At 55.6% G+C, this 26656-nt stretch overlaps 3 protein-coding genes across 6 annotated transcripts in view; all 3 read right to left on the bottom strand.

The window, feature by feature from the left end:
- The window catches only part of TBCD (tubulin folding cofactor D), a 163258-nt gene extending 161412 nt beyond the window's left edge, over window positions 1–1846 (bottom strand). For all 3 annotated transcript variants that reach the window (XM_021680873.2, XM_021680875.2, XM_044921416.1), the window contains exons 1-2: window positions 1573–1846; window positions 268–318 (exon numbers count right to left, since the gene is read on the bottom strand). In XM_021680873.2, the coding sequence (XP_021536548.2) occupies window positions 268–318; window positions 1573–1756 (235 nt within the window). In that variant the 5' untranslated portion in view covers window positions 1757–1846. The remainder of the gene's footprint in view (window positions 1–267; window positions 319–1572) is intronic.
- Window positions 1847–3450: 1604 nt separating this feature from the next.
- FN3K (fructosamine 3 kinase) lies at window positions 3451–12808 on the bottom strand. Of its 2 annotated transcripts, none has more exons than XM_021680740.2 (6): window positions 12668–12808; window positions 10441–10592; window positions 9387–9478; window positions 8932–9014; window positions 4716–4838; window positions 3451–3884 (listed from the first exon to the last, which is right to left on the bottom strand). In XM_021680740.2, exons 1-6 carry the CDS (start codon window positions 12806–12808, stop codon window positions 3546–3548), a joined length of 930 nt encoding a protein of 309 aa, XP_021536415.1. In that variant the 3' UTR covers window positions 3451–3545. The 2 variants fall into 2 exon arrangements, with proteins under 2 accessions (XP_021536415.1, XP_044777518.1); XM_044921583.1 differs by having other exon boundaries at window positions 3458–3884; window positions 8932–9007; window positions 9383–9478.
- A 5177-nt stretch (window positions 12809–17985) lies between these two features.
- Window positions 17986–26656, bottom strand: part of LOC110572450 (fructosamine 3 kinase related protein) — a 9020-nt gene continuing 349 nt past the window's right edge. The window contains exons 2-6 of the mRNA XM_021680741.1: window positions 22484–22635; window positions 21568–21659; window positions 20538–20620; window positions 19288–19410; window positions 17986–19020 (exon numbers count right to left, since the gene is read on the bottom strand). Coding sequence (XP_021536416.1) covers window positions 18682–19020; window positions 19288–19410; window positions 20538–20620; window positions 21568–21659; window positions 22484–22635 — 789 coding nt within the window. The 3' untranslated portion in view covers window positions 17986–18681. The remainder of the gene's footprint in view (window positions 19021–19287; window positions 19411–20537; window positions 20621–21567; window positions 21660–22483; window positions 22636–26656) is intronic.

The following is a 26656-nucleotide window of genomic DNA, read 5'->3' as shown; positions in this document are numbered from 1 at the left end:
CTCTCATTCTGTCTCAAATAAATTAAAAAAGAGAGAGAGAGAGAGAGGGCGCCTGGGTGGCTCAGTCGGTTAAGCGGCTGCCTTCGGCTCAGGTCGTGATCCCGGAGTCCCGGGATCGAGTCCCGCATCGGGCTCCCTGCTCGGCAGGGAGTCTGCTTCTCCCTCTGACCCTCTTCCCTCTCGTGCTATCTCTCATTCTCTCTCACTCAAATAAATAAATGAAATCTTTAAAAAAAAAAAACCCAAATCATTAACCTCTGTTCTTACCAAGGTGTGGGTCCAACAGATGAGGCTGCTCCTGGTATTTGTCCATTATTACTAAAAAGAGGAACATGGGAATTAACATCACTGAGGTACGTACGTGTGCACACAAGGCCCAGGAATCCTCAGGTCTCCCCCTGCTGACTGCTCTGGCTCGGCTCTTAGGAGCAAGGCCACCTGGGGCAGCCCCCCACGCCACCACACCCTCCACTCGCTCAGCACGCCTTCCTTCCCCAACCCACCCATCCATCCCACACAGACGCCTTCCACTCCTCTACTCCTCCCTGTGCGGAACACACCAAGCACTGTGCCCTCCCCGGGCCCAATCCTTCCGAGCACACGCTCCTCCATCCCAGGCAGCCTGGTTTCCGCTCCTTCCAGCAGCTGGCGCTGCCCCCATCAGATCCAAAGACCCCTCGCCTGTGACAGGTGTCCCATGCCCCACCCCTGCACACCCGCCAGCTGCCTGGGAAGCGGAAGCCGGGCTCTGCCTGGATACTCCCCTCACCCCACACCACTTCTGTGCACAAGCTACGGGCTCCTAACCCCAGGCCACAGCCAAGGACGACGAAGCACTGAGCCCAAGTGCAAGCGAGTGTCAGCCCTGGGCTGTATCAGCGAAGCACATGCTGTGTCCACTCAGCCGCCACGCCGCCCCTCCCCCGAAGTCAGAGGCTCGTCACCGCAAGCCCAGGAAGGCAAAGCTCGGCGGGAATTTCCTCAGCAGAAAGGGCCCACAGTGATGGCTTTACTGAGTCACAAAACGCTTCCCATCCCACTCGCTCCCTAACCAGTCATTAGAGACTAGCGCCCAGGGCGCCGCCCGCCGCCGCCGACTCTCCGGGGGCCGAACTCGGAGCGCCGACAGCAGCCAGTAACCCGTCCTGCGCGCTCCCCGCCGGTCCCCACGCAGGGCCCCGGGCGACGGCGGCCGTCCCCCGACGGCACGGCCATCCGCTCCCCGCCCTCTCCGCGCCTTTGTCCGCGGCACGCGGGTTCGCGGCGGCTCCTCCTCCCGCCGCCTCCCGGTCCGCACAGCCGTCTCGGAGGGGCCGTGCTTCGCGCGCTCTCGCGACCCGGCGGGGCCGAACTGGAGGTCGCGGCCGCCCCGCGGAGGTCAACACCAGGTCCTCACGCCCAACCCTCCGCGCCCCTCCTCCAAGGACAGGCGGGAGCCGGAGCGCCCACCGCCCCCCCGCCGCCAGGCGAGGCCGCCCGCAGGTGCGCGCCAGGTGCGAGCTCTCGGAAAGACGAGCAGCTCCAGCCCGACAGCACGCACACCCGCTAACCGGGCCGGGGCCCCGCGCGCACCTCGGAACCGCTCCAGGGCGCCCTCCCGGGCCGCGCGGTCGCCGAGCACCTTCCGCAGGCTGCCGAGCAGCGCGCGGACCTCCGCGCCCTCGCCGAACGCCTCGAGGGCGCCGCCGCGGGCCAGCGCCTCGTCCTCCGCCCCGTCCTCCGGCGCGCCCGCGGCCGGCTCCTCGCCCAGGGCCATCCTCGGCGTCCGGACCGCGCCCGTGGACTCGAAGCCCGGCTACGCCCTAGCACCCGGAGGAGGAATGCGGGCTGATGCAGACTGAGGGACGACGGCTGAAGCAGAGGCGGTGGCTACCGACGCTGGCCCCGCCCCGCGACCCCTGACCTCGCGCCTCGGACCCGCTACGGAGCGCGCCGGCCGCCAAAATAGCGAGCACAGAGGCGAGGCCGAGCCCTGTGGGGCGGGGCCCGGGTGAAAGGGGCCTGGATCGGGCGGAGCCGGACGAGGGAGGGCGGAGCCTGCTGCGCGGGCTGGGGGCGGGACCAGGGAGAAGGCGGGGTGGGGGGCTGAGCTCGGGGCTGGAGCCCAGGAGCGTTGTGGAGCTGAGCCCGTGGGGGGCGGCGGGGCTTCTAAGCCTGTGGATGGGGCCGGAGGAGGGGGACCTGAGCCCGTGGGGGAGGGGAGGTGGGGACGGAGCCTGTGGGCTGGGGTGGGGAGGGACGGAGCCTGTGGGTGGGGGGGGGGAGGGATGTCTGAGCCTGGGGGTGGGGTCGGGGCGGGGGTGGGATCTGAGCTCGTGGGTGGGATGGGGTGAGGACGGAGCCTGCGAGCGGGGTGGGGCGGAGTCTGAGCTCATTGGTGGGTGAGTCTGAGCCTGCGGGTGGGGCGGGGGCGGGTCTGAGCCTAGGGTGGGTTGTTGGGAGCGGCCGTGGCCCGCGCTGGGAGTGGGGTCGCGACCGGAGTCGTAGGAGGAGACTCGGGCTCCGAGCCCCGCCCCCCACCCATCCCCACTCCCTCCCCACTCCCTCCCCACTCCCTCACCCCCCTACACACACGAGCTGCGCGGATCGCGCAGTCACATCCCACAAACATGGGTTCTGCGACGATAGCAGTTTCTGGTTTGAAATGTCACGTGTCTGGAAGGATGCGTCTGGGATGGAGTTCTTTCTATACAGTCTTAACAGGCTCACCTGTCGCGGTGGGACCAGCCTCCTGACCGCCAGGCCCGCTGGACGGTCACACTCAGATAAGAGAAATCTGGGCGCCCCTACCACCGTGAAATTGGTAATTTTGCAAGGAGTAACGAAGGCGTGGCCACGTCTTCAGCGACGCGGCGTGGACGGCCAGTGCCCCACAGATCCCGCCCCAGTGCCACCTGCCCCAGCCCCCCTTCAAGGATGTCAGCCCCGACGTGCCCAACCAACCGGCCAATCTGGCCACCGGGCCACAGTGGACACCCCTGACACCCCACCGTGGGCACACCCCACTGCCCGAGGCTCTCCCCCTACCCTCAGCCTCTTGTTATCCAGCCGCAAACACGCCAGCTGAAAAATGGAGTGCGGAGCCGGCTGGGCAGTGGCTGCAGCCCCAACGCCTGTCCCCCATAATACTGAGGGCCTTTCCTTCCATCTGTCCTACCTCGGCAGGGGAGGACTCAGCTCCATTCAGCCCCAGAGATGCCGCTCAAGAGGTGAGACCCATCTCCTGGTCTCCAGCTCTGCCTGAGCCGGAGTCCACAGGGAGATGTGACCCCAACTTCCACCTACGCAAATCGCAGATCTGTGTGACTCTGTAACAACCACCATGAAAATATCCAAACTCCCCCAGATCACGATACATAATGAGCCTGTTGGAAACCCGCCAGGTGCCGGGGGCCTCTGTACGTCAGCCCAACTGCGAGGGTGGAAGCACAGACAGCACAGCCGTTCCATCCCTGAACCCCCTACTTTATTATTCCCTGAAGCCATCTCTGGTGCTGCCACCCCACTTCTTTGTGAAGCAGGGAGGCAGGGATGCAGGCTGGATTCTACTTGAGAAGCTTCCTCATCGTGCCCAGGGATGGGCTCCTGTACCCCTGCCCAAAGTGGTTCCAGTGGTTTAGGTAGTTAAAGAGCTGGTACAGCAGCAGTCGCTTGTCGAACCCTGGAGCCTTGGGGATCTTCCGGTGGTAGGCAGTGAAGAAGGATCTGGGAAACCCCCCAAACATCAAAGCAATTGCCAGTTCAAACTCAGAATGTCCATAGAAGGAAGCTGGGTCATAAACAATGGGCCCCGAGTCGTCCTCAGCCACGTTTCCTGACCAGAGATCCCCATGAAGAAGGGCAGGGACGATCTCTAGACCACAAAACAGATCTGGGATCTTCACCTAAGAAAAATAATTATTGCACACAGAGTTACCATGGGACTATAAGCCACGGCCACCTCATCCAATACTTGGAAATAAGGCAGAGATGACCTCATGTTTGTTCTGGGTCCAACCACAGCCTGGTCTATGAAACCCAGAGACCCTCTGAGTCCAGGAGAATGCAACGTTATCTTACTATTACTAATTTAGGTCTGGACGGTCCACAGCACTAATGACATTCCTAAGGCAGAGACCTCAGTGGACGTGGCCCTGTAGAATATGGGCCAAATAACCTGAGTGCAGGGTTTTTTTAGGCAACTTGGCAAACTTTCTCTACTGTCCTTTTATTTCCCAGCACGTATATGCCTGCACCTCTTCTGCATACTACTGGTTACTTCATTACTGAGTTAAATGAAATTTCTTCGCTGCATGGTCACCCTGGCTTGACACGCAGATTCTGTTTTTAACATTTGGAGAGTTACATTTTCAAACTAGTCACTCTGGGGCATCTGCTGCCTACATCTCTAAGAGGTGAGACATTCATGCTTTGGAAAAGAAAGAACAGGGTAAGAGTGGGTAAGAAAGCAATAGTAAATGCCAGCATTTATGAGCCAAGCACCTGCGTTTCACGTGGGCAAAGCTTGAGGTTGAGTACTTGGTGACCTAGCCAGTGAGAGTTGCACTCAGGGGCCAAGTAGGTCCTCAGGTACCATCCCCTTCCCAGGTTCCCCATCAGGCCAATAGTCCGGCACTTATGTGTCCACACTTGACCAGCGCTGCTCCAGGGCTCCATTCTACCAGAGGACCCCACACAAATGCGATGCGCTAATAAAAGGACGGCCCCTGACCCACCTGTAGCTGTGACCAGAGCTCTCGTGCCTCTCGGTCGGCGTAGTCCTTCTCGATGAGGTCCAGCTGCGCTTGGAGACGGTACCGGGCAAAGAAGGTGGGCCAGTCTTCCTGCCACTCATTCACCTAGACGGCAAGATGAGGCTGAGGCTGCAGTTGGTGCTCACAGGGCAGAGCCATACATGGGGACTGCACAAACCCAAGCCCAACCACTAACAGACAGACCAAATATTACAGCTAGCCACCAGAGGAGATGGGGGAGTCATTAACAATACTCAGTCCAGGGGCGCCTGGGTGGCTCAGTCATTGAGCATCTGCCTTCGGCTCAGGTCATGATCCCAGGGTCCTGGAATCGAGCTCCGCATCGGGCTCCCTGATCAGCGGGAAGCCTGCTTCTCCCTCTCCCGCTCCCCCTGCTGTGTTCCCTCTCTTGCTGTGTCTCTATCAAATAAATAAATAAAAAATCTTTAAAAAAAACAATACTCAGTCCAAAAGAGGGCAGATAAACAGGAAAAAGGGGAAAAAGAAGAGAGAGGACAAATAAAAAACAAACAGCAAGATGACAGATTCAGCCCTAACCATTATCAATAAGCACACTACATGCGAAGGGTCTAAGTACCCCAGTTAAAAGACTTGATTCCAAGCTGTGTACGAGAAATGCACTTTACATATAAAAACAGAAATAGGGTAAAGGGATAGAAAAGATACACCATACTAACACTAGTCAAAAGAAAGCTGGAATGGCTATAGTAATATCAGACAGTAGATTTCAGAGATGAGACTATCATAAGAATAAAGAAAGTCATTTCACAACGGAAAGCGGGTCAACTGATGACTAGGACATAATAATCCTAAATGTCTGTGCCACGGATATATGGCAAAGAGGCGCAGGAACAGGCGTTCCGCACCACTGGCCATCAGGGGAAGCAGAACCTCAGGGAGATACCACAGCACACTCACCGGGATGGCTAAATAATTCTAAACAGTGGAAACTACCAAGAGCGGCCAGGATGTGGAGGAACTGGAACCCTCATCCACTGCTGGTGGGAATGTAAAATGGTACAACCACTTGGGGAAATATGTTTGCAGTTTCTTAAAAAGTTAGGGGCGCCTGGGTGGCTCCGTCAGTTAAGTGTCTGACTCCTGATTTCGGCCCAAGTCATGATCCCAGGGTCGTGAGATTAAGCCCACGTCGGGCTCCACGCTCAGCGGGAATTCTGCTCGAGATTCTTTCCCTCTCCCTCTGCCCCTCCTCTCGCTCACTCTCGCTCACTCTTGCTCACTCTAAAATAAGTAAATAAATCTTTTTTTTTTTTTTTAAGATTTTATTTATTTGACAGAGAGAGATACAGTGAGAGAGGAGACACAAGCAGCGGGAGTGGGAGAGGGAGAAGCAGGCTTCCCGCCGAGCAGGGAGCCTGATGCGGTACTCGATCCCAGGACCCTGGGATCATGACCCGAGCCGAAGGCAGACGCTTAATGACTGAGCCACCCAGGCGCCCCTCTTTTTTTTTTTTTAAGTTAAATATGAACCTACCATATGACCCAGCCATTTCCCTCCTAGGTATTTACTCAAGATAAGTGGGAGCATTTGTCTCCACAAACTCTTGTACACAAAGGTTCATAGCAGCTTTATTTGTGAAAGCAAAACCTGGAAACTACTCAGATGCCCGTCAGCAGGTGAATGGATAAACAGACTATGGTTCATCCTACAAAGGAACGGACTTTGAACACATGCAACAACATAGATGAATATCATGAAATGATGAAGCTGAGTGAAAGAAGCCAGAAAAAGGCACAAACCGTATGATTCCATTTATGTTAAATTCTATGAAATACAAACTTATCTCTAATGACAGTGGTTGCCAGGGGCAGGGAAGGGCAAGAGGACCTTTGCGGGTGATGGATATATTCGTCCCAACTGTGGTGATTGGTTCACGGGTATCTACATATGTCAAAACTTGCAAAATTGTACACTTTAAATGTGCAGCTTATTTTATGTCAATTATACCTTAATAGAATTTTTTTCTTATTTAAAGATGCAAAGCTTATTTCATATAAAGTGTCACTTTGGGAAACCCCTCCGGGGAGGGACTCTCCAGAGAGCATGCCTCGCAGTGACCTGCAGACACACATCCGTGGACTCCCTGTGCCGGATGCTGTGGTCGCTCAGCCCAGGGTTCACCCACTTAGTGCTGGGTGTGCCTCAAAAGCAGGAGGGGAGGCCCTCTCCTCAGACAGCCTGAGGCACATGGGGTGGCAGATCCTCCTTCCCCATCTGTCTGCACAGGCTCCCAGGGTCCAAGGCTCCATCTTTCTTCTGGATGACCAGGTTATAAAAGACACAGATTGAGTATCAGGAGCTGGACACCAGCACTGGCTAGCCCAGTCCCTCCTCCTGGACAGAGGGACTGTGATCCCCTCACCCAGAAAGGGCAGGACTTTCCCGAGTTGCCAAAGGCAGGGCCACCTGAGCGCACCGCTGGTGGGACCCAGCCTTCACCTTGACAGAGGGGCAAGGCAGTGAGGGGGTTCTGGCCCACACTCTGAAGCCAGCCTGTGGGTCAATCCTGGCCCTCCACTCACTAGCCGCATGGCCTCAGGGCACCGCTTGGCTTCTTTGCACATCTGTTTCCTCATCTATAAAATGAGTCAAATGACAACACCCACCTCCTAAGGTTGCTACAGCAACTGGATGACTGGTGTTGGATGGAGCACTTAGAGATGAGCCCAGGGAGTGGCCGTGCACGAAATGCCAGCGGTCCCAAGGGGGCTTAGCACACCAGGTGTCTGAGAAGCCCGCTGCCGCCGCTCAGGGTCACCCCCAATGGCTGCAACCCCCTGAAGGCCCACGCATCCCTCCCAAGGAGCAGGACACTCCTGGAACTTCTGGGCTGGTCCAGGCGCTCCATGCAGGACCATCGGTCCCAGCTCAAGGTGGACCAAGTGTCCACCCAGGGCCCTCACCCCTTCCCGGCCAGTTGCAGCTGAGCTAAATAGGTGCATTGATCCGGGGTTCTCAAGGGGCACACAGGGGTTGCCCGTGTCCCTAATGGACCAACCCCATTCTCATCGACTTCACAGATTGGGGTTTTGTGTGTGATTTCATCTCCTGGTTCTTGAAAAGTCACTGTGCAAGGTCAGCTGTGTCTTTGGAGAGTCCACAGCTCGTAACTCAACATCTGAAGCAGGACACCAAGCCCCATTCAGCCACACTGGCCACCGGCTCCCAGCAGATGTGCAACCCTGGGGGAGCTGGCTGATGCAGAGATTCATGGAGCCCTAACAAGCCTGGGAAACCACTGTGTGTGTAGAGCTTGAGGGACCCCAGATGTGAGGGCTGCCCAGAGGCTGGGATCCCTAAGTCTGGCTCAGGCTTCATAAGGATCTTGCCCCAAGTGCCATCCACCTGGGAGACTCGCCCTCTGCCCACACCGGAGACAGGGAGAGACAAAAGGCTATCTAGCATATGCTTCCATTTACACGAAATGCCTAGAATGGCAAATCCGTAGAGACAGAAGAGGTGAGTTGTTACCAGGGGCTGGAGGAAGGGGAATGGGGAATGACTGCTAAGTGGTATGTGATTTCTGGGGGTGATGAAAATGTTCTGTAATTAGACAGTGGCGATGGCTGCACAACACAGGAAATACACCAAAAACCACGGAATTGTACATGTTTTTCTGGGGTTTTTCTAAGTAGGCACTGTGCCCAACATGGAGCCCAACTCGAGGCTTGAACTCACCACCCTGAGATCAAGACCTGAGCAGAGATCAGGAGTCAGATGCTTAACTGACGGAGTCACCCAGGTGTCCCTGTACGCTTTGAAATAACGGAGTTTATGTCACGAGAATTACAACATCCTGGGGCGGGTGACCAGGACCTGATCCCTGACATGGAATGCTGCCTCACCCCCACCCACTTCAGTCCCCTACATTCATCACACAACCCCCTGCCGTAAGGCCTTTGCACCTGCCGTTCCTCTGCTTGGATGCTCTCCCACCTGCCCCACAGCTGCCCATCTCCTCCCAGCTCAACTCAGTGAACTTCTGCCTCTGCCCTCCTATCCCAGGTATCTCGGCTCACACTCTGAGTTCAGAAATCAGGCTGTCTTCCTGGTGCCCAGACGACTGGCCCTCTGGCACCAGGGATGGGGCAACCAGCACTGGGGCACTGGGAGCAGTCATCAGCTAAGCAGGGACATCCTCATGCGGGCACTCACCTGAGGGATGAAGCCACAGCACGTCACCGTGTGGAAGCCAAACTTGGTCACACACCGGGGCTCGGCCCCCTCAGCCCTCCGGCCTGTCGACAAAAAGAGCTGCTGTCTTTCTCTTAAACGCCAGAGCACAGCAGAGCGCTAGCACAGGCCTGGGCTCTGCAGGGACGCGGCCCTCTGAGGGTGTATTACTCGTGGTAGCCGCGAGTCCGCACACGGGCTGGCCAGGACCCTCCTGCCTCAGGCACACCGGCCCGCGGGCCCGGGCATCATCGGCGTCTGAGCCACTCCTACCCACCTGTGGGCGCCAGCAGAATTCTCACTTAACAGTGTCATCTGCACGACGCCACAGCGTAAAGGAAGGCCGTACGCAATTCAGCCTGCTGTGAAAACACCACCGGGAGCACCAACCCAGACAGACACAGCGGGTGAAGGGTGCACAGCAGCAGTGAACGTACCCACTGTGTTCTCCTCCTCCTTCGACTTATCCCTGAGCTTCCGGTTGTGAAGGTGCAGGTCCGCCATCTGGTCTCCGAGTTTTGATGCCTGACTGAGGAAGGAGGAGAGGAGCGGCTTCACACAGGAAATCACCACAACCAGCGTGAATGCGCCGTGTGGAGAAACGTTCTAAATCCCTTAAAAACTACTCTCCATTCCTTAAAAAGTGAGAAATGAACTGCAGGCTATGACCCTTTCCGAAAAACAAAATAGTATAAAATCACCAAGTGGGAGTGGGCTGGTGACCTTCAACAGAAGCCCTGGGAGGTGCAGGGAATTAAGGAACAGAGGCTTAACCAGTTAAGGAAAAACCAGCTCCGAAGTTTTGTAAAAACAAATATAAATCACGTATTAAAAAAAGACGGCACCGAAATGTTAGCACTGGCCATTCTTTGCTGACGGAACTACAGGTGGCTTTATGACTTCTTTACGTGAATTCATGGTTTCCACCTTTTTTAAACATTGAATATACGTAACTTTAACAATTAGATAAAAATTTAAGGACTTCAGATAATTATAGATCAACGTCAGTCTGCCCAATTCGCACTAACACAAGTGCACCCTAAAGCGTAAGGCCAGGGACGGTTCCAGCGCGCTTCTTTGATGCTGAGTCACTGGCGCCAAACTGACCCAAAACCACACAGAGAGCAAGAACTCCTTCTTTTTGTTAAGAATCCGGGGGTGGGGGCGCCTGGGGGGCTCTGTCGGTGAAGCGTCTGCCTTCCGCTCAGGTCACAACCTCAGGGTCCTGGGATCGAGCCCCTCTTCGGGCTCCCTGCTCAGTGGGGAACCTGCTTCTCCCTCTCCCTCTGCCTCTTCCCTCTGCTCGTCCTCTCTCTTTCAAATAAATAAATAAATCTTTAAAAAAATAATAATAATAATCCGGGGGTGGGGGTATGATCCTGGCCCTGCCTCTCTTAACTGGATGGAGGCACAGGGGCAACCAGCAAGAGCCTGCTCCCTTTCTCTCTCTCCCTCCCTCCCACCCCCTCCCCCCCAACAACACCCAGGCACCTGCTCAAGCTCCTCATCTTCAGATGCTCCATCACAAAGGCGGCCCCACCTCCAGGCAGGTCAATCACCTTGATGGGCCGAGGTACTCGCACCAGGCCTGTGGTCTGGAGGGCTTCCAGGCTCGCCATCTCTCCCTCAAACATCTGTCGGGCCTGCATCCAGAGTAAGACCATGAGCTCCAACTCCAACAAGGGCCTCTACTGCCCTGGACAGGAGCCACCACATGGGATCACAAGCACCCAGGACCCTCAGTTACTGAAAACTAGCTGGAGCGCAAGACATCAGCTCCTCAGAGAGTGGGGTGCAAAGTGGCGCCTTTCAGATAGGAGGGGGCTGCCAGTCTGAGGCTGTGCCTGGGACTTGGGGTGGGCAGGATGCTGATGCCCCTGCCCCGAGTGCTTGCTCTGAGAGGTGAGGAAGCATGGGGGCAGGGGGTACTGTGGGGTGCTGGGGGAGGCCATGGGAGTGCTGAGCATGCCTGGGGGTACAGTGGGGTACTGCAGGATGCTGCAGGGGGCCAGAGGGCCACAGGTACCATGGGGTGCCATGGAGGTTGTGAGGAGAACCTCAGGAGGTTCTGGGTGGTGCCATGGGGGGGCTATGGGAGCGCCAGGCATGCCAGGAAGTACAATGGGGTGCCTCAGAGTGTGGGTTAGTGGAGGGTCTGGAGGTGGACCTGGGTCCCCTTTCAGGTTGGCTGCCCACCTCACTACCTGAAGCAACCACAGCAGACTTGAGGAGAAGCATAGGGCGGCATGGGGCCGCATGCCAAAGTGACTGGGACACACATTTGGGGCAAGGGAAGGCGGGGCAGGGAGGTCAGCAGGGCCTGGCTCGGGCCCAGGGCCTGTCCCCAGAGATAAGCACCCAGCAGGGCCTGGGGGGTGGGAGGGATCCTCACACCCCACCCAGAAGAAGACGGAACAGCCTCCACTGGGACCCAAGTGCCGTCCTATTTCTAAAACATTTCCCACAAATACCCCAATTTTAAACTAGGTGAACTACCACCCCAGGTACACTATTACTTGGTTAAAAGTGTGCTAATTAATATGGCTTGTCAACACCTCTGGCTATAGAATTATTCTTCATGAAGCTAAAGCATCTACTTCCACACAGGCAAAGAATCCCATCCTTTAGTTCAAAGTACTCAAGGGGAAAATGAGGCAAGGCGTCCCCCAAACTACCAGCCCACACCTGGGACTGTGAAGCAAGGGGTGGCTAGTGTCAGTCAGGGAACATCCAGCAATCCCCCGCGAGCCCCAGCCGCGCTCCCAGGGCAAGCGAGCCCCCAAACATACAGGGGCAGAGAACGCCTGAGCTTCGGACTGCCTGTGTCTGGAGGGTCTCACCTGTCATCGGCCCACCTACTGTGTGCCAGCACCCAGGGCTTCAAGGGCAAAGGGTGGGATCCCGGCCTGGGGGAGCATTCAGCCAGGAGGGTTCCAGAGCCTGCATGAACCCTGAACCCAAAACTGCTTCCCAGGAGGTGGGGCTTATTTGGAGGGCTTTGGGTTCTGAAATGAAGCTCCCGGACAATTCCCGGGACCAGCCCCAAGCCCTCATCCACCCCAGGTTGGTAGTGCTGCAGGGCGACAGGGAGGAGCCTCTCTGGGAGTCCTTCAGCCCATAGCCAGCAGCTCCCCCAACTCCTGCACAGGGGGCCTGGCCCACAGGACACTGGGAGCCTCCGCCGAGTCCTCCACCGGGTCATCCTCAGCATCCGGGGTGCACTTACTAAGGCTAACTTTCTCCATTTGTGATGTGTTACTATTTCCCATACACGGTATATTTAACAGCAAATTTTAAGCGGGCGTTAACCAGCTCCAAACACCAGCACAGGCCTGTGAGGAGAGGGGCATGAGACGGGCCCTTGTGGTCCTGCCTCTTCCCACCTAGTGAGATGGAACCGCGCGCTGGGCTGGGGAAGAGGGCGCCCAGAGCGGGGCCCTGGGGAGAAGCAGACCCAGCCCAGGACTCCGAGCCTCGCTTCGCCCATGCTTGACGGGTAGGGAAATTAAACCAAACACAGGATTATTAATCCTGCAGCGGACGAAAGCCCCGATCCCTCAGAAAATGCTTGAGTCCTGCTGGCCCGCAGGAGCCAGCTCCGCGAGACCCCGGCCGACTCCCGGCAGGGACGCCCGGCCCCACCTGCGCCCCCTCCACCCGCATCCCTTCCGCTCTCCAGCCTCCGGCTCAGGCCGCGGGGCGTTGTTGGGGGCCGCACCTGCGTCCGGCGGTTGACCTTGACGAACACCGGGCCCGCGTCCGTGTCGTAGGCGCGCCCCTCGCTGATGCAGCCGGCGCCTGGGCTCCCGAAGGCCCGCAGGGTCGCGGTGCGCAGCTCGGCGCGCAGCAGCTGCTCCATGCGGGCGGGGGGCGCGAGGGCCGGGGAGGGACAGGGACGGCGCAGACGCCGGCCGGGGCGGAGCCCGCCGCTGCCGAGGCCGCTGTCCGCGGGGGAGGCGCCGGGTCTGCGCGGCCTGCGGGCTCTGGGCCGTCCTCCCGGACGCGCCTGGCGTCAGGTCCCCGCGCTCCCCACCCGTGCGCGCTGTGGAGGGACGGACCCACCGGAGGGCGGGGGCGGGCGGAGGGTTTCCACAGGCAGACAGGAGTGGGGGCGGTGCCCTCCGCCTGTGTCCGCACAGGGTGCCCCCACAATCCTCGGTGGGGCCCACCCATGGGGCGCCCTGCCAGAGGTTCCACGAACCCTTGCTGGACGTTGGCGCAGGCCCCAGCGGGACTCCGGACAGAGTTTAGGATAGAGCCCGCTGTCCCGGGGACACAGGTCACGGGCCTAGCTAGGTCTCACACTGTCCAGACAAGGCTGGGGGTCTTGACCACATCCCGCCTGGCCCCAGACACTGCCCAGTGGAACCCATGGCTGGTGTTGGGCTTGTTGCTCAGGGCACTTGGTGGCCATCAGAGATAGAGGCTGCCCTGGGGTTCTGATACCAAGCGGCTGACCCCGCCCAGAACGGGACCCCTGATAAGAGACCTGCTGCCCTCAAAGGGAACTTCAAAACACACAAGCCCAGGGCACCTGGGTGGCTCAGTCGGTGAAGCGTGTGCCTTCAGCTCAGGTCATGATCTCCGGGTCCTGGGATCGAGCCCCCCTGTCGGGCTCCCTGCTCAGCGGGGAGCTGCTTCTCCCTCTCCCTCTGCCCCTCCCCCTGCTTGGGCTCTCTCTCTCTCTCTGTCTCTGTCAAATAAATAAAATCTTCAAAAAAATACACATGCCCATGTGCACACACGCGTGCACACGGTCATTGCAGAACAGCAGGTGCGGTGGGAGAGAATGGGTGGCCATCTGTGGAAAAGGCATCTGCCCCTCCCTGTCTTCCTCTTCCTAGATTTTTTCTCTCAGTCTGGTGAAGCCCACCTACCTATTGCATCTTGAGGAGGGATTCCTGACACGTAGATTTGAGCTCTTGAACATCTGCAAATGTCTTTAGTCTCAATTGACAGTTTGGCAGGGTATAGAATTCCAGGTTGGAAATGAGGTCCTATTCTTTCATGAACAAGAGGGTCCCACTCCATTACTTTCCAGCTCATTTGGTATTGAGAAGTTTGAGGCCACTTTGATTCTTCCTCTTTGTGTGGAAACTGTTCTCTCTCTGGAGGTTTTTAGGGTCCTCTCTGTGTCAGGATTTGACAATTTCCCAGGGAGGTGGCTGGGGTGAGTTTCCTGCCATCCCCAAGGCAGGTCAGATGAGCTGTTTCAGGATGGAAACGTGGTCCTTCTACCCTGTGAAGTTGTCTTCAGCTCTTTATGATTTCCTCCCTGTTTTCTCTGTTCTCTTTTTCAGAATTACAAATATTTGCTCTAAAGTGGGTCCCAGGGGCGCCTGGGTGGCTCAGTCATTAAGCGTCTGCCTTCAACTCAGGTCATGGTCCCGGGGTCCTGGGATCGAGTCCTACATCGGGCTGCCTGCTCAGTGGGGGGCCTGTTTCTCCTTCTGGCACTCCCCCTGCTTGTGCCCTCTCTCTCTCTCTGTCAAATAAATAAATAAAATCTTTAAAAATAAATAAATAAATAAATAAAGTGGGTCCCAAAGCTGCCAGAGTTGGGCACCCATGAGCCTCCAGGCACCCTGGGGGAGACGCTGGTCTTCACCGAGCCTCATCCCAGGCCATGGGCATGGTTTGCCCAAGCAGGGTCTGAATGTGGCAGGTGGCAGCCAGACAGTGGCACAGCATCTTACTGGTCCTGAAACCCAGGCACTTGGGGTCCCTTCCCAGACCTCCCAGCTCCCATCTGAGCAGACAAATCCTCAGTGTGAAGACACATGCAAAAGAGAGCACTGTGACTTTGCAAACTGGTCCCACCCTCCTCTCAAAGCTGCATTTGAGTTTCGGTTTGGTCAGAAGCTCAGTTGGGAGATGTGATCAGGGACATCCAAGCAGCACCCTGAGCTGAGTCCCCTTTCTCCCCACAGCCAGTCTCCTGGTTCTCCTGACTCTCCAAGAACCAGAATGAAGGCTGCAAAAGTGCAGAAGGCATCTCTCAGCCCCAGCTGTAATCCAAACTCAGAGAGGTGTGGTAGTTCTTGGGACTCAGACGTAGATCGGGGTGGGACAGACTGAGATAATGATGGGGTCATGTGCATACAAAGGACTGCCCTGCTTATTCAGACCCCTTCCTGTGACACGGAGTCCTGTGGCACCAAGAAGGAAAACAGCCCACAGCCAGGTGGGGCTTTTGCAATGCTGCTCAGAAAAAGGGCCTCGGGAAGGCAGCAGGGTGGGGGGTTGGAGTCCCAAGGCCCTGGCTGCAGCCTGAGCCAGCAGGGACGCTGCCCAGGTGTTCCCGCTAGTCCTACGCCCTGGCCTCCACCGGGAATTGTGCTGGGGCCACACCTCTCAGGCAGATGACTGTTCTCAGAAAGGGAGGGGGATTCTGCCACTCTTCGGAACTCAGATGCCTTAACCATTCTGAGTGCTGTTTCTGCACATATTCCAGTGTGTCCACATATTTCTGCCCAAGAGGAAACCCACGCGACAGGCTAGTCTCATGCTGGGAGGACAGAGAAAGTGTCCCCCGCCAAGTGGGGAGCCAGGCACTTGGACAGCCTGTGGGTGTCATTATTAGCACCTGAAATGAAGGAGGGATCCAAAGCTCAGGTGACTTACCTAAGAGCCTCCTGTGATGGTCCTCCACCTCCGAGTGCAGTGTGGTTCCCATCATGGTGGAGGTGGAGGGCTAAGAGGCTTCTGAGAGGGTTTTTCTAATTCCTAACCCCTACACTGGGACCTGTCCCAGGGGTACGTGAGTCTCCTGCGATCCGGTGTCCCACTTGCTAATTTCACATGTTTGGAGCAAAGTGTTACCCGCTGCTCTCTGCAGCAACTTGAACTTATTTCCAAACTTGCATTTTCCTCCCTTATTTTGGCTGTAACTCTGATTCCCTCTGAATCCCAAAGCCTGCCGAATACCATCCCATAACAGAGTCCTACCTGCCTCCACAGAGTATAGGCATCCCACCAGCACCATCCTGCAGAGTGAACAGGAGGCCCCCCAGCCGCCTGGACCCCCTGGCACCGGGGCTCTGCCCAGCGAGACGCAGCCTGCTCAGAACCCGCAAGGAACCCCACTCTCCTGTTCGGGGCAGCCCAGGATCACACCCTCTTCTACAGGAGTTCCCTCCCCAATCTCTGCCCTGTAGTTGGAGCCTACAATGAGCCTAAAAGAGATCTCAAAACCCAAGTCCTGGACATACACGCTAGACCCCATTGGTTGTAGGATTTCCCAGTGCTTCAGTTAGATTTGGAGGAGGGAAAGTGAGCAGGATGTGGGGACAAAGGGAGATGAAAACCTGAGACACAGGAACTGTGGTAATGATAAACTGAGGGGGATCACGCACCCCTGCACTCAAGATCCCATACAGGGCAAAAACCGGGAGGGCACAGCCGGCTGAGTCCCCTAGACACGGAACACAGGCCTGAAACCACATCAAGCGCTTGGAGGGTGCAGTGAGGTCTCTGACCCCGAGGGCACTGGCATCCTGTTTCAGGTAGAGACACCAAGGTTTCGGGGCCACTCTCATCAAAAGGGTGCGCATAAGCTTTGGGGTGGGAAGGTCAAGTTCGGGTATCTGAGGACTTCCTTCTGTGGAAAGGGTGGTACTCTGGCAGGGGCAGACCATGAGGAGTTGGGATACAATATTCCCATTTCGGTAAGAAGTACGACCGCCCCAGGAATGACCCGCCCCCGGGCCCCTGCCTCTGGCAGCTCTTGGGGAGCTCACGGGAGCCCCTGAAGGGCTCCAACGTCTCACAGCCAAGGGGTCGAGGAGCTGAATCCGGAGCTCAGCCTGTGTGTCCAGCCAAATCTTCCCGCTATTCCAGAGGCCAGTAGGCCGCCCTGCGAGGGCAGGAGGCAGGCTGCCGCCAGGACACCGTGCCACAGCTGTCCTTTCGAAGTATGGCTCCAAATCAGAACTCCATCCGCTCTGCTTCCCAGTCAGCCCAGACACCCAGGAAACACTGTAATCTCTGTACTGGGATGACGTGTGCAGACGGGCTTTCACGGAACAGGGCAACCCCCCAACAGCTCTGGGTAGGTTCCCGGGCCTCTGGGTCTGCAGGTTATACAATTTTGACAACTTTTTGTCCTTTTAAAGATTTTATTTATTTGACAGACACAGCGAGAGAGGGAACACAAGCAGAGGGAGCGGGAGAGGGAGAAGCTGGCTTCCCGCCGAGCAGGGAGCCCGATGCGGGGCTCGATCCCAGGACCCCGGGATCATGACCTGAGCCGAAGGCAGACATTCACTGACGGAGCCACCCAGGCGTCCCTTGACAACTCTTTATATAAAAATATATACACATATAAAAAATTATGGATACAAAATTAGGTACAAAAGTTGGTATTTTAGCATGAGCAATTGTACAAACCGCCAAGTTTAGAAAGCTGACGAGTCCTGCACCTCCACCAAAGCCAGGAGACACTGATACACCGCCTGTCTGCCAAGCACCTGCCACACTGTTGATATGTGTCCTGCGTGGGGCCCTGGCCACACACTCGCTGATGGCACAGCGCCCAGGAGGAGCCTCCCAGGACCTCTCTCTACTGTCCACTGTCCACCAGGCCTCCCGGAGCGGCCCACAGTAGCAGTCAAGCCTCACCCAGTCAGACAGAAGCAGTCCTCAGGCTACACCTGTCCTTCTTTGGAAACTCTGTGCTATTCTCTTATTGTACAGTCAAGAAAGAAAACTGCTTTTTTTTTTTTTTTAATTTTATTTATTTGAGACAGAGAGAGCATGAGAGGGGGGAGGGTCAGAGGGAGAAGCAGACTCCCTGCCGAGCAGGGAGCCCAATGCGGGACTCGATCCCGGGACTCCAGGATCATGACCTGAGCCGAAGGCAGTTGCTTAACCAACTGAGCCACCCAGGCGCCCGAAAGAAAACTGCTCTTAAGAAACAACAGCTGTACCTGTTTATTGTCACAATACATTACAAAGGTTTCTTGGCAAATACCTAAGATAAACATTGAATTACGACGCAAATGAAGGAAATATACAGTCTTGTACATCATTGAAATCAATGAAAGTTTATTCAAATGTTTATGCAAAAGACTTTCTCAGCATCAACGCCATTCACTAATATTCCCCATCACTGTTAAGACGAGGAAGGGAAAGCCACTGGTTTAGCACTTTTTTATAAAAAGGAGTAACTCACAAGCTTGAAAACGGCAAACAAGATGGGGTGCCAGAAGGAGGGATTCAGTGGCTCCTAAATTTACCCAAGACTAGCAGTTTGGTCACTCCCAGAATCAGCTTCCAGACTGGTCGGCCTGCAGCAGGGTGGAGGGGGCACAGAAAGAAAGGGAATGTGCTCAGTTGAAACTGGGCATTAGAAGCTGTCCTCAGTACTGGCTTCATGTCTACGCCCACGTCTAACCCATCGAGAAGCATCTTCCCGAACATCAGAGTCGCTCCTGGAGATGACACGGGAGGAGCCACCAGGGGAATGTGTCCTCGGCAGCACCTGGCACACCGGCTGCTTCCCTGCTCAGCCTCTGGGCAGCAGTGTTTTGACGTGGCCCACCCACAAAGAGCTGGTTTTATCCAGCTATGAAGTCTAAGGAAATGTACAACCTCAGGAGGACAAAGTTAGTGTGACAAGTCGGGGAAGAAGCCCTGATGGACAGGACTGTGGGGGACGGGAGGCGCTGGCCACAGGTGTCTGGCTAGGACCTGGTGCACCTGAGCCTGAGGCCCCCTCCGGAGCAGGGAAGCTCATTTGATGAGATTCCTCATGATATTCAGGGAGGACCCTCTATACCCTGATCCAAAATGATTCCAGTGGTTCAAATAGTGGAAGAGCTGATAGAGCTGCAGGCGTGACTCAAACCCCGGGGCCTTGGGGATCGCACTGTGGTAGGCGGAGTAGAAGGAGCGGCTGAAGCCCCCAAACATGCCGGCTATCGCCAGCTCGTATTCCGAGTGGCCGTAGAAAGAAGCCGGATCAAAAATGATGGGCCCAGAGGAGTCCTCTGCTACGTTTCCTCCCCAGAGGTCTCCATGGAGCAGGGCTGGGACGATGTCCAGGTCACGAAACAGGTCAGGGATCTTCAGCTGCAGGGTAGGAAACGATTCTCAGCAAAGTACCCAACACGTGTGGGAGGGATGCAGATGCTTTTCTGAGTGTGGCCCAACCGCCCCAGTGGAGTGTGGCGCTCAGATGCGCACGGACACACACAGCTCAGCTGGGGTGGAGGGACACCGACAGCCACCCCCTGGCTGGCCCAGCCCACCTCCTGTCCAGACCTGGGCCACAGGTGGCCACACCTGTCTCAGGGCCTCCCCTGTCAGGCTTGCAGGGCCTGGCGAGGTTCCTCTCACCTGCAGAGCAGACCAGAGCTCCCGGGCCTCCCTGTCCCCAGACCCCTTCTCCACCATGTCCATCTGGGGCTGAATGCGCTGCCGGGCATAGAAGGTGACCCAGTCCTCCTGCCAGTCGTTCACCTGCGTGGACAGAGGAAAATGCCAGAGCCGAAGGAAGAAGCCCAAAGCGGAGGGGCACGACCACAAGGGTAGGTTGTGGAAGGCGTGCAGCTGACAAGGCAGACGGTGTCTCATGGACAGGCTGGGACCTCAGACCCTGTCCAAGAAGCAGGGGACCCTCCCAGTGCAGAGCAACAGAGACCACTCTGAAGAGCTCTAGGACAGTCTTTCTACCTGTACTCACCTGGGAGCACAGAGCTCAGAGCTGATTGGCCTTCCCCAACCCGTGGCTCATTTCTGACCATCCACCTGGCCCCAAGGACCCCACTTCAGCCCCCACCCAAGCAGCCAGCACTGCCCTCCCCAGAGTGAGAACATGAGGAGTCATGTGAAGCCTGCTTCAAGGAGTCCGTCGAGACGCTGACCATCAGGAGGGAAGCAACACACACATACCAGAGTTCAGGGGCAGCAAATACCGCATGATTACGGAGAAGCCCTCCCACAGGCATGCACACACACACGCAGGTGTCTGTACGCACACGGGGCGGGCTACAGGCAGCGAGGAAGGAGCAGAGCCAGCTGAAACACCCCCAGAGCTGCGTGGAGCAGGTGGGACCGGGAACCCCAGCCTTCAGCCGCTCGCCACCCCGAGCAGGTTCCTGGACAACCTCTCCCCACAGTCCAAAACCTGCATAGTGCCTACTGTGCCCACTAGGAATCCCTGGAAGTTTCCCAGCTCACTCAGTACGCCTCCTCTGAGAAGCCACCACCCTCCCCACTCAGCGTTTGCTGGGCATCGAGTGGCGCCCCGGGGCCCAAATTCCCACGGAGCTAACCGCAAAATCATAAAACTGAACGGTACAATCCACTTGCATCATGCTATCTTTGAGGATTTAGGAGGAAGTAAATTTTTCTTAACTCTAATTTTTACACACCTTGAAATCCAGCATCCGGACTCGTTGGTCCTGTTTCTCTGAGCTTATCTAGCACGTGAGGTGGGTAAACCTCACGTCAGCCTCTTAAAAATTAGCAAAGAGAAAAAGGGTGCAAAGACTTTTACTAAATTTCATAAGTAAGGGAGAGGTGGTTCCTTCCCTGAGCAGCCGACCTGGCTGGAACGCAGAAGGCAAAGTGCTGGCGTCGCTCACCTGGGGGAGGTATCCACAGCACGTCACCACGTCAAACCCAAACTGGTCCACGAAGGGCCGTTCCACCTGCCCGCCTCCTTTCCCTTGTAGGCAAAAGGAAGACAAGAAAGACAACTAGTCCCATACTCCCTCAGGCTGCTCTTGGAGCTCAGGGCAGCTTCGAGGCCTGTCCTTGGTGTGCCCTTTACCTCATGTCCTCATCCAGAGATAAACAAGGGCCCTGGTCTCCATAGACCCTCAGGACCCAGGACCAGAGCCTGTTCCACTAGACTCAACGATGCAAGACACCCACACTGCCCAGGAGAGGCACCGGAGGATGCTCAGAGGAGCGACAACACTGCATCCAAAAAAGGAGGAAAACAGCTCACCCCGTGACCCATCAGGAAAGGATGGCTCTTGGAGGCCAGCTGAGCCCTGGCCATTTGTGAAGAATAACTGATTTGAAATGGCCTCCTTTGCATTCCCTGCGGCTCCCCCACACTCAGCAAATCCCAAAGGCCTGAACTACGTGGGCTTGGAAGGGGCGGGATGGAGCCTGACAGGATCTGTCTGGCACAGTAGATTCTCGGTTGTCTGCTCCTGGTGCGTCAGCTATCCCGCTCACACAGTGACCCCAGGGCTGCACGCGGATTATCAAATGTGAAAGGATGAAAATACCAGAAGGCACTCTCAATGCCAACACCACACTAAGCTCTACGAAGGCTGGACGTGAGGGCCACCATGCTGTGCCTCCCGTGTGGCTGTCTCAAGAGAAAAGGCACCATACAGAAAGCCAGAGTAACTCTGCGAGGCTTTCTTCTGGGGAAGGAGGGGTTAAAGGAACCATAACAGGACGGGGTTTCCAGTCCAGAAATACTACTTCTTCCAAACGCACTGTGTTACGGTACAGAACCTCATTCACTGTGTCCGCCATACCCCTAGCCGTGGGGTTGACACTGCTCTCCTTGGGAATCAACAACACAGACCCCACCCTCGTGCCCACGCCAGCCAAATGTCTTCGAGGGGCCCTCGCACCCACACAGCCGCATACCCACGGTGCCGGCCTCCTTCTGGAGTGTCTCCCCAAGCCTCTTGTTGTCTAGGTGTAGGTCTGCAAGCTGGGTTCCAAGCTTGGCAGCATGGCTGTGAAATAAAGAGCGTCAGCCAAGTGTGTGGCACACAATCGTGGGGTCACAGCCTTCTGCAAAGTCTCAGGCCACGGAAAGCAGGTCAAGGGGATATATAGTCGGCTTCGGTGAAGCAAAGCGGAGATGAAGGGCCCTGGTTGTCTGATGCTCTTTCCCAGCCTTTCCCTGGCAGCTGGGTTCCTTGTCAGCATCTCCCCTTGGGAGATTCCTTTCCCGTTTGCCCTCGGCGTGTGGAGTATATCACTCATTCTGCAGCACCCGTGATGTGTGGGGTCACGGGTTCCTCAAAATTACACCCTAGATGCAAGCTTTCAGGTATGAAAAAACCACTCAGAAGAAAAATAAAGCCATGGGGTGCCTAGGGGCTCAGCTGGTGAAGCGACTGCCTTTAGCTCAGGTCATGATCTCAGGGTCCCACGCCAGGATCCCTGCTCAGCGGGGACTCTGCTTCTCCCTCTGCCTCTGCCCTCCCCCCCCATGCTGTCTCTTTCTCTCTTGCTCAAATAAATAAATAAAATCTTAAAAAAAAAAGTCCAGGGCGCCTGGGTGGCTCAGTTGGTTAAGCGACTGCCTTCGGCTCAGGTCATGATCCTGGAGTCCCAGGATCGAGTCCCGCATCGGGCTCCCTGCTCGGCAGGGAGTCTGCTTCTCCCTCTGACCCTCCTCCCTCTCATGCTCTCTGTCTCTCATTCTCTCTCTCTCAAATAAATAAATAAAATCTTTAAAAAAAAAAAAAAAAAAGTCCAAAGACTCAAAAAATGCTTTAAAAAAAAGAGAAACAAAGCCAAGCAAAGAGGCGGAGAAGGTGCCCAGACAGACCTGCTCAGATACCGCATGTCCAAGTGCTCCATCACGAGCATGCTGCCGCCTCCTGGGGCATCAAGGACCTTGATGGGCTTGGGCACTTTCACGGTGTCTGTTCTCAGGATTGCAGTTAAACTTGCCATCTCACCTTCAAACATTCTTTTGGCCTTTCCAAAAAATAACAGAGGAGTGGGGAGAGAAGGGAGAGCAAGATTACTTCTGGAAAGAGTCTACATAGACATGTTTTCTCAAGCATTACAATTTTAAGCCAAGGCTATCCTGACTGCAGACTCAACAGACGCAGGCCACTTCTCCTGCTTTCGGGCAGAGTGGATTATGCACTGAAGCTGCCCAGGAGTAAGAGGGATAGCACTTTCTTGTTCTGGACCCCCTTCTACACTCTTGTTGAGTCTCTCCAGAGAGGGAACTGGAAGGCCTCCATTATTCCACCAAACGTCTGGTGCAGAGCTGGACTGCGTCCGTGGGCCCTCCCCAGATGGCACCTCAGCCACAGTCCTGTCCCACCTGGCCCTCCACCTCCACATGCCAGGCACCTGGGGTCACCTCTCACCAGGTTCGAGGGCACCTCCGACCTTGTACGGGAAACCATCCCATCTTAACCACCATTTCCAACCTCCCCCCAAAGTCCTTGCTCCCCCAGACTGCAGCGACTGTCCTTCACCTCATCTCCTTGCTCACCACGGCAGGGACCCTTACCAAGGGCAAATCCCAGCCTGGAACACGCCCCAAGCTAGCAACCTGTGTGACAGCCCCACAGGTCTGGCCCTGCCCACTTTCTACGCTCACCTGGGGTCCCTGCCCTGGGCTCCAGTCCCACACCACCATGCACACGTGTGCACACACCAGCATGCGCGTACACATCCCTGTGCTCCTGGGCTACAGCCTTCTTCTAGCTCCTCACAGATCGAAGCCACGTGTAGGGGTGCTTCTGCTTGGAACACCACCCCCACCTTTTGCCAAGTCAGACCCTTCCTCATCATGCTTCAGATTTCAACTTATTATGTTCTGACTTCTCAGAAAAATCTTCCCTAACTTCCCAGACTCAGTAGCTACTCCCTTTAAAGTAGCACCTTTTGGGCGCCTGGGTGGCTCAGACGGTTAAGCGTCTGCCTTCGGCTCAGGTCATGATCCCAGGGTCCTGGGATCGAGTCCCGCATCGGGCTCCCTGCTCCTTGGGAGCCTGCTTCTCCCTCTGCCTCTCTCTCTGTCTCTCATGAATAAATAAATAAAATCTTTAAAAAAAAAAAATAAAAAGAATAAATAAGGTAGCACCTTTTTTTTTTTTTTAGTCAAAATGCTACAGAAGTATGAGCAGAAAAAGGCACAAGTGGGAGCATCTGACTCCAATTTTCACAAAGTCTGAACATTGCATGACTGCCCCCTGGACACAGACAGGGCACTGTTGCCCAGAGGCTCCTCTGCTCCCAGCCATTCACATCCCCCTCCCCACAGATGTGTCACGTCTGCTTTGTCCTTGTACTTGCAGAGGCTTCTGGCTCTTTGTCCCACTGCTTTTGTTATGCTGGTGCACCAACAGTCAGAGTTCATTCTCACTGCTGCACAGAGCTCCCCTGTGTGAGTATTCCAGAATGGGCTCGCCCAGTGTACTGACAGACAGCGGGGCTTCCAGTGTGGGTCCACTATGAAGTGCTGCCAGGGACCTTCCTATACTTATTCTCAGGACTGACTATGACCTAGGGCAAGGTGCTTAAGTTCTCTGTGCCTGCTCCCTCACCTGTAAAAATGGGGTTAATAACAGTACCAAGCTCATAGGCTCGCTGCCGTGAGCAACCGAGCTAGCAGCTAACACTTACGTAGCCCATTCTGAACAGTTTATAAACATCATCATTATTATACTACCTTGGAGAGCTGAACTCACTGAGGAGGAAGATAAGAACTGCGCCTTGAGCATTTTCTGAACATTCTCTTTAGGAGATGAAGGAAAACAACTGCCTTCCAGCTACTTTGTACTAGAGCACTGGTTGTGAAAAGGAACATGAGGAGTAGAATAAGATCATAAGTAATCATGGGGGGAGAGGTGGCGAGGAACTTCACAGAAACGTCTGCTGCTCTGTGCGAGGAGAGTGAGGGAGAAGTGGGCAGCAGGTGCGGCACAGTGCTACAAAAAAGATCTGGAGCTTAAGGGAGGAGGAGGAGAGGAACCAACCGCAAGTATGCAAGACAGATAAGAATAATCTTCTTTAGAGCAGGTCAATTCAAGTGGGGTGAGAAGGAAAAGGAAAAGCAATCAGGTAGTCTTCTCCTAGAAGTGCGGAAAATATTTTCACTTCCTCCAAGGTAAAGCATAAAAGAAAGTCCTGTTTTCATACAACCAGCCAATGTTTACGCTACAGCCAATACGTCTGCATGACTCACACAGTATTTTCCACAGAAAGCTAGAAAATTACATGTTCAGAACTATCTGCCAAAGGACCAGAAGGAACTTAGGGGAGAAAGATTAGCAAAAAGAAAATGGACTTTGGGGCACCTGGCCAGCTCAGTTGGTAGAACGGGCAGCTCTTGATCTTGAGGTTGTGAGTTCCAGCCCCACGTTGGGTGTAGAGATGACTTAAAAATTAAATCTTAATTAAAAAAAAAAAGAAAATTGACTTTGATGACAAAAGAAAAAGTAAGAACCTGAACACATAGCAGCTCAAGAACAATGCTCAGAAAGTGTCACTAAGTGGGCCCATTTTAATCACTGGAAAGTATTTGCTTTCCCCTGTAATTAATACCCATTCTGAATTATAACAAATGCCAGCGAAGGTGGAAATACAAACAGGAAAAGGGCAAATGCCACATAAATGGGAAAACAAAACCAGAAAACAGAGAAGCCCTGCAGGAGAACGTAAGGAGGGACAGCACGACTGCATAAGGGCTGCCCGAGCTAAGCCCAAGCACAAATGCGGACAGATTCCTATAAAAGGGCTGTGCGGCAGGACCTGCAGCTGATCTCTGCAGAACAGAGCACGAAGGTGGGTCTTGAGAGAACAGCAGTGATTCAGAAAGAGATCATCCCCTATCACGGAAGGTGGGATTCACATCTGGGAAGAAAATGAAAACAACTCCAAGAATGCTTTCTAGAGAAAGAATAAAAGCACGCCAGGTGTGTGACGTGAGGACTTGGTACTGGGGTCAGTCTTTCAGCCGTATCTGAAACAACACACTGCCAACTGCTCACTGTCTCCTGGAGCCAGCCGGGGCCTTCCGGCTAACATCGGGGTGACCCACCCCAACTGGGCCCAGAAGTGACACCAGCAACCAGGAGGAAGTGCGGCTTCCGCAGTGAGGTTCACCTGCTTTCTACAGGGACCTTGGGAAAAAGTTCATGTACAAACAGAATTTTCTGGAGTGGGTGGCTACAGTGGGCTGAAGCTGGTGCCCCCTCCCCAGTTCCTCTGTCAAAACCTATCCCCCAGTGTGACCCTGTTCAGAGGTGATTAGGCTCCAAGGGCTAGAGCCCTCTTAATGGGATTGGTGCTCTGACAGAAGAGACCCTAGGGAGCTCCTTGCCAGAGCTCCCTCTGACACTGAAAACACAGGGAGAAGTGGCCTTCCCATCATAGAAGTGGGCTCTCAGCTCCCAGAACTGAGACATAAAGGTCGGCTGCCTACACTGCCCGCTCTGTGCTCCAGTGGCCCAAACTCACAAAGGCAGTGGCTAAATTATTTTCAATAATCCAGAAAGGATTTTGATCTCTGCAAGTTCAAATAAACCCCAGAAAAAGAGGCTGCTACTACCAGACCCTGTTCAAAACTCCCCAAGCAAGGGATTTCTCAAAGTAGCGGCCACATCCATTACTGGAAAGCCATCCCCGGAACTACCATCCACACTGCAGCGGGGCGCATACTTGGGCGCAGGGGTCCCGAGAGGGCCGCCCAGAGGGTCCGCTACCCTCCCTGGGGTTCACACGGCTCACCCTGGGTACGCGACCCCAGGAATGCCCAGACACAGCCTGAAGGGCAAGGGGGTCAGCAAGTGCCACTGCCCTCTGGCCCTGCTGTGCGGACCCCAGCCCGGGCCTTGAGCACTTCCACCCCAGACCTGGAATCCCGGACTTCGGACCCCCCACTCCACACCAGGATCCCAGACCCCGTCCTGAACCTCGACCCTCACGCAGATCCCGGACCCCGAATCCCGGACCTCGGACCCCCCAGACTCCACAC

This window comes from Neomonachus schauinslandi, chromosome 15 (genome assembly GCF_002201575.2).
Source record: "Neomonachus schauinslandi chromosome 15, ASM220157v2, whole genome shotgun sequence".
Taxonomy (NCBI): Eukaryota; Metazoa; Chordata; class Mammalia; order Carnivora; family Phocidae; genus Neomonachus; species Neomonachus schauinslandi.
The sequence above is the reverse complement of the archived record's forward strand: the minus strand, read 5'-3'. Positions and strand labels throughout refer to the sequence as shown.